Here is a 19,949-nt window from a genome sequence, read left to right on the forward strand (position 1 = left end):
GTGTATTATCTCTGTACTGTGACATCACTGTGTATAATATCCCTGTACTGGGACATCACTGTGTGTATTACCCCTGTACTGTGACATCACTGTGTGCATTAGCCCTGTACTGTGACATGACTGTGTGCATTATTCCTGTAATGTGACATCACTGTGTGCATTATCCCTGTAATGTGACATCACTGTGTGCATTATCCCTGTAATGTGACATTACTGTGTGCATTATCCCTGTAATGTGACATCACTGTGTGCATTATCCCTGTAATGTGACATCACTGTGTGCATTATCCCTGTAATGTGACATCACTGTGTGCATTATCCCTGTAATGTGACATTACTGTGTGCATTATTCCTGTACTGAGCAGTGATTTATTATGGTTCGTAAGGCTATAAAGAAGGTTTTAATTGTTCCCATTATATGGGGGAGACAGATGTGAAAATTTATATTGTGTGTGGTGAGGGGCACGAAGGAGGACATCGCTACTTTAAGCCAAGTTCACACACTGCAGATTTGGGGGGGGGGGCTTTGCAGTGGGAATCCACTGGTCTTTGTGCTGTGGACTTTGCTCAGTAACAGGATAGTGCTTATATTCAGACTCTGTGTGGTGATAATATTTGGTCATGGTGTGGCGGCATTATTTTGCAATGTATAGTAGTATTATTGGTTTTGATACTGTGGGTGTTGTCCAGTAACGCAGCAGTGCTCTGCGAGCGTCAGGCACTGCGGTGCTCTGCAGGCGTCAGGCTATGCGGTTCTCAGAGAGCGTCAGGCGTCGCACACAGTAACAAAACAGGAGTACAGGCGCACAGCACTGCCTAGACTGGTGCTCTGCAGACAGAGCCATGCCCGGTAATAGTCTACTTACTGGACTGGTAGATGTATAGCCTGGCTAGGATAAAGATTGATTCACAAGTTGTGTATATGTGCCCCTAATAACTTGTATGCCTCCCCCTCTGGCCCCCAGTAACTTGTATGTTCCCCCCAGTAATGTGTAAGCCGCCCCCAGCAGCATATATGCTGTTATACTGTTCATTATGTTAATATTTTATTGTATTTTTTTTTTTTTAGGGGGGGCATTCAGACTTTTGCTATGGGGCCCCATGATTTCTGTGTACGCCCCTGCCTGTCCCCATCGATTCTTGTGAGCCACCTCACCGCCATTCAGGACCTGGACATTACTACACACAGAATATTGTTACACTGCTCAAAAAATAAAGGGAACACTTAAACAACGTAATGTAAAGTCAAGCCAATCACATTTCTGTGAAATCAACCTGTTCAGTTATGAAGCAACACTGATTGTGAATCAGTTTTTCCTGCTGTTGTGCAAATGGAGCAAGATAACTCCTATAAAGGAGTGATTCTGCAGGTGGAGAATACAGACCATTTCTCTGTTCTCCTTTTTGGCTGTTGTTTTGGTCACTTGCATTTTGTCCTTGCGCTCATCCCTAGAGGTAGCATGAGGCGGTGTTTACAACCCACAGACGTTTTTCAGGTAGTTCAGCTCATCCAGGATGGCACATCAATGCAAGCTGTGGTGAGAAGGTTAGCTTGTCTGTCAGCACAGTGTCCAGAGCAAAGAGATGATACCAGGAGACTGGCCAGTACACCAGGAGATGTGGAGAGGGCCGTAAGAGGGCAACAACCTGGCAGCAGCCACTAATATCCATGTGTCTGCTCAAACTGTCAGAAACAGACTCCCTGAGGGTGGTATGAGGGCCTGACATCCACAAGTGGGTGTGCGCTTACAGCCCAACATTGTACAGGGTGATTGGCATTTATCAGAGAACACCACGATTGGCATAGTCCTCATCGGCACCCTGTGCTCATGGCTGTACAAGCTCAAAAGGGTGCTTCTACTCAATACTGAGCAAAGGGTCTGAATACTTATGACCATGTGATATTTCAGTTTTTCTTGTTTAATAAATTTGCAAAAATCTCTACATTTCTGTTTTTTTTCTGTCAAGATGGGGTGCAGAGTGCACATTAATGAGAAAAAAAATGAACTTTTTTAATTTACCAAGTGGCTGCAGTGAAAAATTTAAAAGGGTCTGAATACTTTCTGTACCCATTATAGGAGGATAATTCTGCTTCTACAGGTTTAATCTCTTAAAGATAATCTGTCACCACATTTGACCTGTCTGAACTATTGATATGGGCATACAGGTTACAGAATGCTGAAAAAGTCCTACCTGTCTGCCTCATATCATATGCCTTGTTGTCGATCAATCATCTTTTATCACTTTATGTGAATTAATTATTAAAAGCTCTAGGGCGGATGCTGCCTGGAAGATAACTCCACCTCCAGAGCTTATTTTAACCCTTTATGGACGAAGCCAGATTTGTACTTAATGCCCAGGCCATTTTTTGCAATTTTGACCAGTGTCACTTTATAGGGTTATAACTCTGGAACGCTTCAATGGATCCCGGTCAATCTGAGATTGTTTTTTCGTGACATATTGGGCTTCATGTTAGAGGTAAATTTAGGATGATATTTTTTTATTTTATTTGTGAAAAATCGGAAATTTGACAAAAAAATTAAAAATTTTGCAAGTTTCAAACTTTTAATTTTTATGCCCATAAACCGGAAAGTTATGTCACACAAAATAGTTAATAAATAATATTTCCCACTTGTCTACTTTAGATCAGCGCAATTTTTGAAACAAAATTTTTTGGGGTTAGGAAGTTAGAAGGGTTCAAAGTTCATCAGCAATTTCCCATTTTTTCAACAAAATTTACAAAACCATTTTTTTAGGGACCACATCCCATTTGATGTGACTTTTAGAGGTCTGGGTGACAGAAAATACCCAAAAGTGACACCATTCTAAAACCTGCACCCCTCAAGGTACTCAAAACCACATTCAAGAAGTTTATTAACCCTTCAGGTGCTTCACAGGAACTAAAGTAATATGGAATGAAAAAAAATAAAAATTAACATTTTACCTAAAAATGTTACTTTAGCACTAATTTTCTTACTTTTTCAAGAGGTAACACCAAAAATTGGACCTCACACTTTGTTACCCACTTTCTTATGAGCGCGCCGATACCCCACATGTGGTCAGAAACCTTTGTTTGGGTAAATGGGAGAGCTCGGAATGAAAGGAGCAATATTTGAATTTTGGAAAGCAAAGTTAGCTGAAACAGATTGCGGGCACCATGTTGCTTTTACAGATCCCCTAAGGTACCTAAACAGCAGGAACCCCCTCAAGTGACCCCATTTTGGAAACTAGACCCCTTAAGGCTTCTATCGAGGGGTATACTGAGCATTTTGGACCCACAGGTACTTCACAGATTTTGATAACGTTACTTTGTCATATTGAAAATTGTAATTTTTTTCTCAAAAATGTTGCTTTAGCATCAATTCTCTCACTTTTTCAAGAGGTAATTCCAAAAATTTGACCCAAATGTTTGTTACCCACTTTTTTATGAGCGCGGTGATACCTCACATGTGGTCTGAAACCTTTGTTTGGACAAATGGGAGGGCTTTTAACGAAAGGAGCAATATTTGAATTTTGTAAAGGAAATTTGGCTGAAAAAGATTGCGGGCACCATGTTGCATTTGGAGGACCCCTAAGGTACGTAAACAGCAAAAAACCACCACAAGTGACCCCATATTGGAAACTAGGCCTCTCAAGGAATTTATCTAGATGTTTGGTGAGTACCCTGAACCCCCAGGTGCTTCACAGAAGTTTATAACGTTGAGCCATGAAAATAAAAAAATAAAATTTTACCACAAAATTGTTACTTCAACCAGGTAGCTTTTTTTTTCACAAGGGTAACAGGAACAAAATCACCATGAAATGTATTCTGCAATTTCTCCATTCTGGAAACAAGACACCTCAAGGCTTTTATCTAAGTGTATATTGAGCATTTTGAATCCACGAGCACTTCACAGAATTTGATAAGCTTAGGTTGCCATATTGAAAATTTTCATTTTTTTCACAAAAATGTTTCTTTAGCATCACATTTCTCACTTTTTCAAGAGGCAACAACAAAACGTGGACCCCACAGGTTGTTATCCAATTTCTTGTGAGCGCAGGGATACCCCATATGTGGCCAAACACCTCTGTTTGGATATATGGGAGGGCTTGGAATGGAAGGAGCACCATTTGAATTTTGGAAAAGTTGAAATAAATTGCGCGCACCATGTCACATTAGCAGGGCCTCTTGGGTACCTATACATTAGAAACCCCCCACAAGTGACTCCATTTTGGAAACTGGACCCCTCAAGGATTTTATTCAGGAGTATAGTAAGCATTTTGAATCCATAGGTACTTCATAAAAATGTTGCTGTAGCAACAAATTTCTCTCTTTTAGGCTATGTGGCCATGATCCAGCGACACGGTGTCTAGTACACAGTGTCAGCCTTCCTGCAGAGATGTGAGTGTTGTCCATGGGAGAACGCAGCTGCCCATGCCCATGATTTGGGTTCAGTCTGCTGTGGACTTTAGTTCTATTCTACCTGCAGAGAACACTCATCTCCGCAGCATAAATTGACATGCTGAGGCTCGGGAAGCTGCGCCACAGGTTGGTTTATGCTGTGGAGAAAAGAAGCACAGTGGGCACGGGATTTCTAAAAATCCTTCAACTGTGCTTCTACTGCACAACGCAGCGCTATGGACGCAGGGAAAACACTCTGCGCCCAAAACGCTGCAAGCCCTGATTGTGGGCACATAGCCTAAAATGCTACAATGGAGGAATGGATAGATGTCAAACATATATAACGTCCCACCCCCCTGCATATTCTAAGCTGGCGCCCTTTAGTGCCTTTCATGTGGCACTAAAGGGTGCCTAGCCTTGTATTTAGCCCAAAAAAAAAAAAAAAAAATTAAAATAAATGATGTGGGGTCCCCCCTATTTTTGATAGCCAGCTAGGGTAAAGCAGACAGCTGTAGCCTGCAAACCACAGCTGACAGCTTCACCTTGGCTGGTGATCAATTTGGAGTGCTCCCCAAGCTGTTTTTTTTTTTTTTTAATTATTTATAAATAAATAATTAAAAAAACCAAACAAACGTAGGGTCCCCCCAAATTAGATCACCAGCCAAGGTGAAGCTGACAGCTGGGGTCTGGTATTCTCAGGGTGGGAAGAGCCATGGTTATTGGACTCTTCCCAGCCTAAAAATAGCAGGCCGCAGCCGCCCCAGAAGTGGCGCATCCATTAGATGCGCCAATTCTGGCGCTTCGCCCCAGCTCATCCCGCGCCCTGGTGCGTTGGCAAACGGGGTTGATACCAGGTGTGTAATGTCACCTGGCATCAAGCCCAGCAATTAGTTATGTCACGGCGTCTATCAGATACCCGACATAACTAATTGACAGTAATAAAAAAAAAAATTGACAACAAAAAAAAATTTATTTGAAAAAACACTCCCCAAAACATTCCCTGATTGACCAATTTATTGAAAAAAAAAAAAAAAAAATCCGCTGTAATCCATTTGGACGTCCCACGTCGACTCTGGACCTTCTAGAATATGGGGGACACGTTCAGGGAACGTATCCCCCATTTTCTAGTATTGCAGACCCTCCATTTGAGGAGAGTGGGTGCAAAGAATCTGCACCCACTCTCCCCGGGTCACAGCTGCAGTGTGCCGAGCAGCAGCAGCAGCCAGCGTCCTGAACACAGGAAGCTGTCAGCCGCGCTCTGCACATGTGACCGGCGTCTGCTGTGAAGGAGCCGGAGGAGGGGGCCGCGGGGGATCAGCGCTCCGACAGGTATGTATGACACCGGGGAACACCGGGGGGGATAGGGAGGGACCCGACAGGGCCTGGGGAGCAGGTTTCTGTCGCATGTGTTATGGCATATTCGACAGAAACCATAGGAACAGTGTGAATGTGGCCGGTGCGCTGCTGTGCTCGCCGGTGCGCGCGGCCATCTTGGATTTTCGGGAGGGGGTTGGGGGTCGGGGGGGGGGCACTTTGGGGATACCGAGGGGACCGGAGGGAACCGGGAAAAAGATTTATCTCCCTTCTGGCATGTTTGATCATGCCAGATGGGAGATAAATCATTTTTTACCGGCGCGGTCATTTACTATAACTTGATGATCGGTATACGGTGTATACCGGTCATCACGTGACTGGGGACCGGAAAAACCGGCCCGAATCATGATCTCCAGGGTCTCAGCTACCCCCGGCAGCTGAGACCCCGGAAATTTTGTGACTCTGGGGGGCGCTAGACCCTTTTTTCCGACCGCCGTTAAAAAGCGGCAGAAAGGAAGAAGTACCCTAATTTGTCGCCGTTAAAAGGCGTATCGGCGGTCGTTAAGGGGTTAAATAAAAGGGGCATAACCAGTGTGATGGCCGCTCTCTGCTCTCATTGCGGAGCTGTGTGTGATTATAAGTGACACCTCTGCAGGATCTTCTCCACTTCAGACTCCATCTCACAGGCAGACAGGGTTGCAATGAAGCAGAGCTCAGGGAGCTGCAAAAAAAGTGTTTGCAAGAAGTCAAATTTCATTTCTCCTGTTCTGTGTCAGTAAGGCTGCTCTCGCATCAGTGGTATTTTGCCGCAATGCAGGATCCGTCAAAAATGCGTTACAGTTCAATGGACTTGCGGCAAGATAAGTTCACATGCGGTCACATCATTTTATTTAAAATATTCTCTGGAGGCGGAGTTATCTTCCAGGCAGCATCCGCCCCATAGCCTGGAAGAGCTCATTTACGTAAAGTGATAAAAGATGATTTTTCCACAACAAGGCATCTGATATGAGGCAGACGGGAATGACATTTTTCAGCATCCTATAACCTGTATGTCCATATTAATGTGTTAGATCACTCCAATGCGGTGACAGATTCCCTTTAATCTGCAAGAAGATGACCTACCTGGTTACAAAGGTTTAATTTGTAAGAAGTAAAGAATTTGAAAAAAGGAGCTCATGTGAAGGATCCACGGGATAATATTAAGGATAGTGTTAGAATGTGCTCACCTGATGTGGTTGTGCAGCCCTGCACAACCACGGTGTAGAACGAGGGTTTAATGCGCTGCCGGGGAGTCAGCCCGTAGTGACCATCCAGAGGAACGGAATCCTTAGAAGCCGGTCATGTGACAGGTCACTGGGGATGGTGGACGTCCTGATGAAGATATTGTGATATCAAAACGCGTTGTGGCTGTAAACATCTAATAAATCTACAAAACTATTATATCACCGTGGCCACCTTAGCGCTTTCAAGACCGTGTTCTTTTGCATTCTCTAATTTGTAAGATTGGGGACATAGCTGCTTGTAAAGGGTTAATCTACAAAAGTAGAAATGGGAAACCTAACTTCAGTATCCCTTTCATAAAGGACCAGAGCTATTAACAGTAAATTGGACAAGATTTTTGTTTTGGGGGTAGGGGTGTTCTTTTCCTAATTATAAATATTTATGTTTATTTTTTACTCCCTTTTACATAATTATTTCTACCAAGATTGTAGATTTTTTTTTTTTTTTTAATCTCACAAATTTAATTAAAAAAAGTATATTTAAAGGGGTGTTTCACTTCTGTGATATTGACCACATCACTTTTGGATAGGTCATGAGTAAAGTGGAGGGCTAACAGCCACTTATGTAAGTGAGTAGGAGCTGCTCCGCATTATCCGACACTACATAGGTGACTGAGCCATGCTGTTCAGCTCCCCAAATGTTTACACCACCTACCAGGGCTGTGGATTCGGAGTCGGAGCTCATTTTGGTGGAGTCTGAGTCGGAGTCGGTATAAAATGCACCGACTCCGACTCCTAAAATATATAATAAATTGGGGACAGTAGTGCAATCCAGAATGTGCTGAATATTTTACTAAATAGTAACATTTAGTATAATGCTTATATTTAAGTGAAAAATCTATTGTAGTACAATTTGAACATCAGACATTTAATTATTTTTATGATACAATAATCAAGATATTTGGATAGAACATAAAATATACTTATTAGAATACAACTCTAGAACACAAAAAACTAATAAATTGTAAATATGTAATACAATATACAGTATATATATATATATATATAATATAAATGTGTGTGTGTGTATATATATATATATATATATCTATATATATAATTGCCTTATTCTGTCTATCTGTCTGTCTATCTGTCTGTCTGTCTGTCATGCTCCGAAATTGTGTCCTTACGGTGACACAAAGCTCATTGGCCGCTGGGCTCGCCATGGCCCCGCCCCCCCACACGGATTGGCCTCTCGCCCCGGCTCTCTGCAGGCCCCGCCCCCCTCACGCAATGCACGCTCGCTGTGGCCCAACTGACACGGGGCTCCGATTCCCAGGTGAGTACACACACATCAGATCACACTCACTCTCACACACACCTCACACATCACATCCACACATCACATCCACACATCACATCCACACATCACATCCACACATCACAACATGCTGGGATATCGCTTGCTTCTACACCGGCTCCGTCAGGATCCCGGCAGCGCCAGACATAACCTTGCGATGCTGGGATCTTAACGGAGGCCGTGAAAGCTGGTAACCATTATACACATCGGGTAACTAAGGTCCCTTAGTTACCCGATGTGTATCATAGTTACCAGTGTACACCGGCTCACACTCACTCTCATACACACCTCACACATACATCACATCGCATCCACACATCAAGGTCCTGCAGCTGCGGAAAATACATAACATAACAGCACACACACACACACAAATCAGATCACACTCACACATACCTCACACATCACATCGCATCCAAATACTCACAACATCCTGGGATATCGCTTGCTTCTCGGCGGCGATATTGTGCTGTGAGCTTCCAGGACCTGACGGGGGATCACATGGCCAGAAGCATGTGATATCCCCGGATGTTGTGAGTATCAGCGCGTATGTGCAATATCGTCAGTGTCTGTGTGTGTGAGTGTATGCGATCGGGTGTGTGTGAGTGGATGCGATCGGTTGTGTGTGTGAGTGGATGCGATCGGGTGTGTGGGTGAGTGGATGCGATCGGTTGTGTGGGTGAGTGGATGCGATCGGTTGTGTGGGTGAGTGGATGCGATCGGGTGTGGGTGAGTGTCGGCAGAGGAGCACGGCGTGCTGGAGGAGGCTGGGAGCAGAGAGGCTGATCTTGGGGAAGGCTGGGAGGGGGAGGCTGATGCTGAGGGAGGCTGGAAGGAGAGAGGCTGAGCAAACGTGCTCCATCCGCCATACTGCGCACTCCCCATCATGCTGCATCCCCCATGCTGCGCACTCCCAAACGTGGTCCATCCGCCATGCTGCGCACTCCCAAACGTGGTCCATCCGCCATGCTGCACACTCCCAAACGTGGTCCATCCGCCATGCTGCGCACTCCCAAACGTGCTCCATCCGCCATACTGCGCACTCCCAAACGTGCTCCATCCGCCATACTGCGCACTCCCCATCGTGCACCATCCGGCATGCTGCGCACTCCCAAGCGGATGGAGCATGATGGGGGGTGCGCAGCATGGCGGATGGAGCACGTTTGGGAGTGCGCAGCATGGCGGATGGAGCACGTTTGGGAGTGCGCAGCATGACGGATGGAGCACGTTTGGGAGTGCCCAGCATGACGGATGGAGCACGTTTGGGAGTGCGCAGTATGGCAGATGGAGCACGTTTGGGAGTGCGCAGTATGGCGGATGGAGCACGTTTCGGAGTGCGCAGCATGGCGGATGGAGCACGTTTGGGAGCGCGCAGCATGGCGGATGGACCACGTTTGGGAGCGCGCAGCATGGCGGATGGAGCACGTTTGGGAGTACGCAGCATGGCGGATGGAGCACGTTTGGGAGTGCGCAGCATGGCGGATGGAGCACGTTTGGGAGTGCGCAGCATGGCGGATGGAGCACGTTTGGGAGTGCGCAGCATGCCGGATGGTGCACGATGGGGAGTGCGCAGTATGGCGGATGGAGCACGTTTGGGAGTGCGCAGCATGGCGGATGGAGCACGTTTGGGAGTGCGCAGCATGGCGGATGGACCACGTTTGTGAGTGCGCAGCATGGCGGATGGAGCACGTTTGGGAGTGCGCAGCATGGCGGATGGAGCACGTTTGGGAGTGCGCAGCATGGCGGGTGGAGCACGTTTGGGAGTGCGGAGCATGGCGGATGGAGCATGATAGGGGGTGCGCAGCATGGCGGATGGAGCACGTTTGGGAGTGCGCAGCATGGCGGATGGAGCACGTTTGGGAGTGTGCAGCATGGCGGATAGAGCACGATGGGGAGTGCGCAGCATGGCGGATGGAGCACGTTTGGGAGTGCGCAGCATGGGGGATGCAGCACGATGGGGAGTGCGCAGTATGGCGGATGGAGCACGTTTGGGAGTGCGCAGCATGGCGGATGGACCACGTTTGGGAGTGCGCAGCATAGCGGATGGAGCACGTTTGGGAGTGCGCAGCATGGGGGATGCAGCGCGATGGGGGGTGCGCAGCATGGGGGATGGAGCACGATGGGAGGTGCACACCTCCCCCCAACACACACACACACGCGCACTGCACAACACACACACACTAGGAATCACAAACAACGCCCTACACAGACACCCACACACACAGACAACGCTGCACACACAAATATACGCACATACTGCACAACACACACATTGCTCAAAACATACCTCCCCCCAAAACACACCACACACACACAAACCGCACAACACACACACACACACACAACGCTACAGACACACAGCGCTCCACAAACAACGCAACACACACAACACACATACAACACCGCTCTCACCCCCCGCGACACTCAGAACATGTACAGCGCCCTACACAAACACTTGGTAACTACACACAACAACATCTATATATATATATATATATAACAAAAATCATACATGAACTACACAATACGTAAATTCTAGAATACCCGATGCGTAGAATCGGGCCACCTTCTAGTATATATATATATATACAAGATAAATACACACACAAGATATATATGTAATCTACTGTATATTACATAGTGTATTACATATTTACAATTTATTACAGTTTTTTGTGTTCTAAAGTTGTATCCAATAAATATATTTTATGTTCTATCCAAATATATTGATTATTGTTGGTCATGAGTGTCGTTGTAGTGAAAGACACCTTTAATACTAAAAACCTGATTTTAAATATTAATTAGTACATCATTTTCTGATTTATACATTTCCTATTATTTTGCTTTGCAGAAGTGATAATGAAGGACGACATGAACAATTACATAACACAGTATTATAATGAAGCCAGTAGTGGTGAGTTTGCATTTTTTTGTCATATAAGGCTGTTAGTACTTCTAAACTAAGAATAATAATATGCCCTATACGTGATTGGAAATATCATCTAAGTTCAATTAAACTTAAAAATCTTTGTGCTTTCTATAGGACAGGTTTGTACAACCATGCTGCAGAGTTAATATATTAGAGATATTTCTCCCTAGAAGCAATGCTTATTGGGCATACCTCAGTGAGTGATGGGTCATCCCAAATATTTTACTAGACGATTAACACAGAGTCCAACCCAAACCAGAGATACAATAAGATTCCTTAGAAATGGTAATAACTTGTGTGGATATTGAAAAGAAATTGAACACATTAAAAGGGGTTTCCACTATTCCACAACCCCTTCTAAATTGCCCCACATATAATAAAAAATCCTATACCTCCCAGGCCGACGCTGTTCCAATGATGTTGTACTCTGTCTCCCAGCTGTCACCTGACATTGTTACATGAGCGCTGCAGACTACACCATACAGCTCTTTATTATGTCTTATTGACTGCAGAGAGACACAGTGCCAACAGTGATTAAAGGGTGTTGGTCCAGGAGATACTGGCATCTAAAAAACTGGTTATCCAATAGTGTACAAACCCTTTAAGAATAATTGGTTCTCTGGTGTTTCCTTGTTGGCTCAGATTAAGCAGTAAACTGAGAACAAAGTCATTTAAAGAGGTATTCCCATCTCTAAGATCCTATGCCAATATATAGTAGGTGTAATAATTTTAGCAAATGCCTCCACTTAGAAATGTATTATAGTTCTTCTGATTAGCTATGTCACTTACCTCATATGCAGGGCATTACAGTAGCTTACGTAGCCAAGGTTAGGCCCACACATATAGTGACCATTAGGAATCTATGGTTACGATCACTAGCAACTAAGCTACTGCCATGTCTGTATATGAAGTGACATATAGCGAATCAGGAGAATTATACTACATTTCTAATTGGAGGTATTTGCTAATATTCTTATTATTACACCTACTACATATTGGGATAGGATCTTGGATATGGGAATACTTCTTTAAGCCAGAATGCTCTCCTCGATAGGCTACATTAAGTTAAATTTATTTTTGATCAGCATGCACAATTAACTGAACATGGGACAATGTTCATTAGTGTGCGAGTGTACATGAGCTATTTTCCTAACAAGTTATAGTCTGTATGGAAGAAAAATATCCCGCTGCATACGCTAGTCTCATGAATGGGACAGTTCTTGGTAAACACCCGTGTGCATGGACCCGTTGTTCTTCCATGTTTTGCAGATATGACTTGTCCAAGAATAGCAATATTTGCCTTTTAAAAGAGAGCTAATAGACTGATTCCAAGGAGGCCTCCTATCTTAGAAAACTTAGCTCAACTAAAGGAGTATTTTTGCCAAAACATAAATGTTGTCAAAAACATGTCGGCTCTAAAGGAAAAAAAAATCCTACAGTAAGAGACACTAATTATTGTTTTATATCTTAAGATTGTATGCCAGCCTATTCCTATGGTCATGGGTTGCCTTCTTTAAAAAACACAATTAGGAGAATATTGTAAACCTCTATTGTATCAGATTTAATTCAATCCACTGAAAAGTGATCCATCACTATCCTAGATCTAATGACTGCTATTCTCAAACTGGAGTTTGATTATATCTACATTTGTATTGTAAATGTTGTAAAAATAATATTGAACATACTGATGGCACTAAGAATCGTGTTTCTATTCATGTCGGTGATTCTAAGCATAAAAATATACAATGTAATAAAACTGATCATTAAAGGTAAGGTGTCACTTTTTTTTATTTTTGTATTAAATCAAGTATTTTTAATACAAAATTAAATGCACTGTTTATTTTTCATTTAATTCTAGTTTTACTGAAGCACTGGGGGCTACCATCTTGGATTTGCTGTGAGTAACGATAGTTACTCACCTCTTTTATGGCAGCCCCCTGTGCATAGAAGACAGTTGTCAGGCTCCAACCCCTATACTTAACACTGAAACAGCGTCTGCTGTCATCTGAACACGCCCCTTGGTTGTCCAGATCACAGCAGAGGGAGGAGATCAGCACCATCTTTGTGGAGCTCACAGCGTATGCTGTTTGCTTTACTTTCCCCCTGTCACCCACCGGGATGGATGGGGTGAGTACCGGTGTCGGGCAGCGGTGATTGCACCGTAACTGATCTTGGCATGCTGCTCCCCACTCTGCTGCTCACCCTCCCACTCCGCTCACCCTTTTCTCCCCGTGTGTGCTCACCTCAGAGATCCGCTCCTCGCTGCTATGTACTGTGATCGTTTAAAGGACATGCTGCCGGGGGCGCAGATCTGAGGTGAGTGCATGCGACTGGGAGCCGTCATTACGGCGGGACATCTGCAGCCTGAGCGGCACTGCATTACAGATCACCCCTTCTTGCCACATGTCACCTCGGACCTCCGATCCCGGTTGGCAGCACAGTATATGGGGGCGCGGGATACAGTTGGTCATTGGGAAACAGCCAGTGGGGCATTGAGATACAGTCAGTGGGGCATTGGGATACAGTAGAGCAATATGCAGCTGGCCTTAGTGACACTTTAGACATATTAGAATCACTTTTTGGTCACCATCAAAATGGATCCGCACTGTGATCCTAAACTTCATTCTCTCTGTCCTTTTGGAATCACCAAGAATGGGAGGGGGAGGTGACATTACACACAGAAGAGCAGATTCCACACACTTTTACTGCAGCTATAATGTGAGCTAGTTCTACAGTAGCTCTGCAGTAGGATTTCAGCAGCTGCTCCCCCTAGAGCTTAAGAGTGGAAAATATCAAACTTTTAATTTTTTTTTATATTTTTCTCTATTAAAAACAAATAATATTATTTAAACCTAACATTAAAACATTAATGCTTTATATTTTTTCAGTTATTGAAAAAACATTTTTGTTGACGACACCTTTCCTTTAAAGCAGTGTTTCTTTCTCAACTACAGTCCTCAAGACCCATCAACAGATCATGTTTTCAGGTTTTCCTCAATATTAGACAAGGAATAATTCTATCACCTGTGCAACATTAATGAAAGCCTGAAAACCTGATTGAGGAAAACCTGAAAACATGATCTGTTGGTGGATCTTGAGGACTGCAGTTGAGAAACACTGCTTTAGGCCTCTGCCACACTCACGTGAATTTCACGCACGTGCCGAGAGACACGTATTTTCCCTGCGTGTTGCGTGCAGGTAAGTACGTGTCTCTGGTACGTGCGTGACACGTGTGTTCTACGTGTGCTATCCGCGATAGCACACGTAGAATCAGTAATTATTATACTCACCTGGTCCTCCCTGCTGTCCGCGCTGCTGTCCGTGGTGCTGATCCTCGGTCTCCAGCCCTCCCGTCTCCCCGCTGCTGCTGCTGCCAGGCAGTGAAGTGAATATTCTATGAGATTAATGAGCGGCGGTCGGCAGCAAGAGGCAGCAGCGGCAGAGACAGGAGGGCTGGAGAAGGTGAGTTAATGTTTTTTATTTTTTTCCCTGACATGTGTGTTTACTCCGGCGCGTGTCACACGGGACCGCATCCACACTACACCCGTGTGGTACGGGTGCGGGCCGTGTAACACCCGTGCTGCCGGAGAAAACACTGACATGTCAGCGCTTTGAAAATCGCACACACGTACAAACGCACACGGACACACGTTCCGTGTGGTTTTACGTGTGTGTGCCTGCTACCATAGGGTAGCATTGCTGTACATGTCTCCGTGCCGCCGGTACGTGTAAAAAATGCCAAACACGTGCCGGAGGCACGGATGTGTGGCAGAGGCCTTAAAGGGTTATTCCCTATTCATTCTCTATGAGACTGCCAAGCAGAATGTTTGACTGTTTCTGGCAATTTATGGCTGTCTCATTGACATTAAATGGAGCGGAGGCCAAGCATGCCTATCAAAAGAGGCATACAAAGTGATTAAGTGATAAGTGATGAGACTACCAGCCATCAGCAAGTTATCCCATATTTGATATATATGGGATTAGTTTTTTGAGGGGTGGGATTATCACTTCATGAGTCCAGTTTTCCTCAAGGACCTCTCTGGTGTAATCTGCCATATAGTTTGTGTAGTCCACAGTGGCCATATTATTCATGTTGAAATTTCTTTGGGATATAGCATAATCCACATAGATGCAGGATCCACGTCCTGGGAGGGAGCTGATGATGATGATGATCATGACACTGCTGATGCCTTATTTTTCCATTATGTTTCCTGCAGAAAGTGGAGTTCCTGGGACTTGTATAATCACTACAGCAGCTATTGATGTCCATCATCACCCCAACATATCATCTGACCTGTACTCAGCAGAGGTCCCACTCAATCTAGAACAGGCCAGCAGCTCCAGCAGTCTTACCTCAGTGAGTGTATCCAGGTCTCCAGAGAGCTCAGAAACACTAGCACAGAGTATTAGTAGCCAAGTATTCTGCTCCTCCACAGACTGCAGTACCAGGGAGGAATCCACAGAATACTGTCCTCTGGCTCAGAACATCAGAAGTAGAGTGAATAAAACCGTGGTACAGGAACTGTTGTCTTCCCTTTCTGATGACTCGTCCTTCATTCAGAAAGGGCTAGATTCAGCCAATTTACACCTGCGCAATCCTGTAGGTTTACACACAACAAGCCCTAGACACGGGCTTAATATCTACAACAGGGTGAACCGGGAGGGCTTTGCAGTGTTTCATGATAGGTCAGTGATTCCACTCAGTCTCCCTCTTCTAGAGAGTAAACCTATAGATACAGAGTTAAAATGAAGCAGAGCCTTAGATTTATACCTCCTCAGTGAAATGCACAGCATTAGATTTCTTCAAGCCAACAGCCATTTCTGACTCTATCAAGGCTATTAAAATTATGAGCATCGATCAAAGCTAAACTTGACATTTAATCCAGCGATCATCCAGTCCAATGGGATTCCAGTCACTGTGATACCGGTTTGAAGCCAAACGGGATTCATGTTCATCAGAAGCCTAGACTCATTATTCTCAGGATATAGAAGAAATTCCTAAATACAGTTTTTTGCTGCTGGACTTCACACCAGAGTTTACAGGACTGATTCATTAATGCATGCATTTGTGTACAATGGACTTTGGAACAGGACACAAACTACACAGGAGTCTGTGATGACCCGGTATCACCGCATAGCTGAAATATTTCCTTTAATCATCACTACAGATTTTGTATAAATGCTGCAATATTTTCTAATGCACAATGACGTTTTGCCAGTTCTTAGAAATGCAAGTAATAAAGTGACCTGTACAAGTCCATAAACAGCCTGGCCCTTTTTTCATCATTATCTACTTTTACATGAATATTCTTGGTTTACACCATTAAAATGTTTTTCAGTTAATGTTGAAGGAAATCTTTACTTTTATGTAAATGATCTATGACTAAAAAAAAAAACGGGTTACTTAGTTTTAAATATAAAATTTCCATGCTCATGTGTCATCACCAGTGCAGCCTATTGTATATGGTCTAACTAAATCAAAAACATCCTAAAATGGCATGGGAAATTTCACCCAATACTAACACTAAGGCCCTGTGCGCACTTACCGTTTTTTCCCGCAGATTTCCTGCGGTTTTGCTGCATGTTTCGCTGCAGAAAATGTTCATAACATCTCTGCAGTGAATCACCAGCAAAACCTATGGAAAAAAAAATGCTGTGCGCACTATGCGGATTTTGACAGCTGCATGTTTTGCTGCGGGATTCCCGCAGCAAAAACAATTGCATGTCACTTCTTTTCCGCACGTCGCTGCGGGATTTCACTCCATTGACTGCCATGTAATCGTGAAATCCCGCAGGGAATAACGCAAGCAGCAAATTCTGTGCGGTTCATTGCGTTTTCCTGCGTTATTCCCTCCGGTATTTCGCGGTTTACCTGCGGTAATGTACATCGCTGCCTGCGGTTTGCAGGGAAGTGATGTCATTATGCCAGGAAGAGGAAGCGGAGCAGAGTAAACACACACACATCACAGACACAGACAGACATCACAGACACAGACATAGAACACAGACATATAGAATACACATAGAAAGCAAACGGAAATATAGAAAACAAAACACGTGGGCTCCGCCGTATTTTTACCTTCCAGCCGAGGTAAGCACACTATTTTCAGGCTGGGGAGGGCGAGGGGCAGGGTTAATGTCCCCCGCCTCCCTCCCACCTCCCGCAGCCGAGAATATCAGCCACAGCTGCCCCGGGACTGTCGCATGCATTATGCAATAGTCCCGGAGTGTCCCCGGCTCTTCTTGTTGCCGTGATGCGGTGGCAATCAAGGTAATGTAAGGAGTTAATGGCGGCGGATCGCCACCACTAAGTCCAGGCTTGATCATGGCAGCGTCTATGAGACAGCTGACATGATCAACCCGTAAGTAAAGTGAAAAAACACACACCGAAAAATCCTTTATTTTAAATAAATCACAAAAAACCTCCTGGTTCACCATTTTATTAACCCCCCCGAAACACACAGCTCCAGCGCAATCCACGTCCTGCGATGCTTGCATCCAGCCGCGACTGACACTGACACAGCGCTGAATGAATGCAGCCTCTCAACGAGCCAGCAGAGAAATGCAGCGTGTGCTCACAGGGACTCTGTCTATCTATCCCTCTATCTATCTATCTATTCTTCTATCTATCTATCTCAGAATGAAATGACTTTTTTTTTCTTTTTTTTCCAATGTGCTTTATTGCATTGAATGCAATAAAGCACATGTACCAACCCGCACGCGGCAATACCGCGAACAATACCGCGGCAAATCGCATGCGATTTTCAGGTGCGGTTTTTTACCACGGGTGCGGTAATCTTTCAATGCCTGCGGAATTTTCTTGAGAAAATTCCATTTTCCAGTGCGCACAAAGCCTAACAGCGACAACATATGCCGCTAAATAAGCAACTAAACTTATTCTGTTAAATTTGTCGTCAGTGAAGTGGAGTTTACAGTCCGATTCCTGAGTCTTGTGAGGAATGTAGTTTGTTCTCCAAAGTTACCTCGTTTGAAAAGCTAAATGTCCAAGGAGAGTGCTCCAGCCAGAAACATGGCCCTAGTGTTCAAAGTAGCCACAAATAGCACTGCACAATAATATATTATGCTTTACAGAAGCTCTATAGGACTGTTCTGAGAAATAACACTTTCTTTTATCAGAGATGAAAATGGACTGTTTGGCAAGTCTTTAAATAGCTCTTCCAATGCAGCCAACTAGTTCTGTTACGTAAGACCACCAATCAGTACTGCATCTATAGTCTCTATCATTGCTCCCCTACACTGTTCTCCATAGATAACGGATCTTATTTATTATTTATTTTTTTATTAATGACCTATCGTTATCATAGGCCATCAATATCTGATTGGTGGGGATGTGACACCAAGCATCCTGCTGAGCTGTTACTGGCAGTGGCTGGAACATGGCAACTCAGTCATGACTAATATGGCTGCAGCTGGGTTCTGCAGATCTACCCCCTATTCAAGTGAAATGGGTGGATCTGTAGTACCTGGCTGTAGCCACTATAGTTTTGATGGAACTGTTATGTTCTGTCAGCATCTGAGAACTTCCAGTGAAGGTGCCAGATGTCACACCCCCCACGGATCAGATATGCAACCGATTTTATTTATATATACTGTGTGTGTGTGTATAATATCTATATATATAACTAGAAGGTGGCCCGATTCTACGCATCGGGTATTCTAGAATTTACGTATTGTGTAGTTCATGTATGATTTTTGTTATATATATATATAGATGTTGTTGTGTGTAGTTACCAAGTGTTTGTGTAGGGCGCTGTACATGTTCTGGGTGTGGCGGGGGTGAGAGCGGTGTTGTATGTGTGTTGCATGTGTTGCGCTGTTTGTGGAGCGCTGTGTGTCTGTAGCGTTGTGTGTGTGTGTGTGTTGTGCGGTTTGTGTGTGTGTGGTGTGTTTTGGGGGGAGGTATGTTTTGAGCAATGTGTGTGTTGTGCGGTATGTGCGTATATTTGTGTGTGCTGCGGTGTTTGTGTGTTGGGTGTTGTGTGTGTGCAGCGTTGTCTGTGTGTGTGGGTGTCTGTGTAGGGCGTTGTTTGTGGTTCCCAGTGTGTGTGTGTTGTGCAGTGCGCGTGCGTGTGTGTGTGTGTGTGTGTGTGTGTGTTGGGGGGAGGTGTGCACCTCCCATCGTGCTCCATCCCCCATGCAGCGCACTCCCCATCGTGCTGCATCCCCCATGCTGCGCACTCCCAAACGTGCTCCATCCGCCATGCTGCGCACTCCCAAACGTGGTCCATCCGCCATGCTGCGCACTCCCAAACGTGCTCCATCCGCCATACTGCGCACTCCCCATCGTGCTGCATCCCCCATGCTGCGCACTCCCAAACGTGCTCCATCCGCCATGCTGCGCACTCCCCATCGTGCTCTATCCGCCATGCTGCGCACTCCCAAACGTGCTCCATCCCCCATGCTGCGCAACCCCCATCGTGCTCCATCCCCCATGCAGCGCACTCCCCATCGTGCTGCATCCCCCATGCTGCGCATTCCCAAACGTGCTTCATCCGCCATGCTGCGCACTCCCAAACGTGGTCCATCCGCCATGCTGCGCACTCCCAAACGTGCTCCATCCGCCATACTGCGCACTCCCCATCGTGCTGCATCCCCCATGCTGCGCACTCCCAAATGTGCTCCATCCGCCATGCTGCGCACTCCCCATCGTGCTCTATCCGCCATGCTGCACACTCCCAAACGTGCTCCATCCGCCATGCTGCGCACTCCCAAACGTGCTCCATC

General features: G+C 45.1%; 1 protein-coding gene across 2 annotated transcripts in view; it reads left to right on the plus strand.

Moving 5' to 3' along the window:
- The window catches only part of TMEM266 (transmembrane protein 266), a 115,084-nt gene extending 98,894 nt beyond the window's left edge, over positions 1–16,190 (plus strand). For both annotated transcript variants that reach the window (XM_075345471.1, XM_075345472.1), the window contains exons 9-10: positions 11,127–11,189; positions 15,422–16,190. In XM_075345471.1, the coding sequence (XP_075201586.1) occupies positions 11,127–11,189; positions 15,422–15,954 (596 nt within the window). In that variant the 3' untranslated portion in view covers positions 15,955–16,190. The remainder of the gene's footprint in view (positions 1–11,126; positions 11,190–15,421) is intronic.
- The last annotated feature ends 3,759 nt before the right edge of the window (positions 16,191–19,949 follow it).

Source organism: Anomaloglossus baeobatrachus, chromosome 4 (genome assembly GCF_048569485.1).
Source record: "Anomaloglossus baeobatrachus isolate aAnoBae1 chromosome 4, aAnoBae1.hap1, whole genome shotgun sequence".
Classification (NCBI taxonomy): Eukaryota; Metazoa; Chordata; class Amphibia; order Anura; family Aromobatidae; genus Anomaloglossus; species Anomaloglossus baeobatrachus.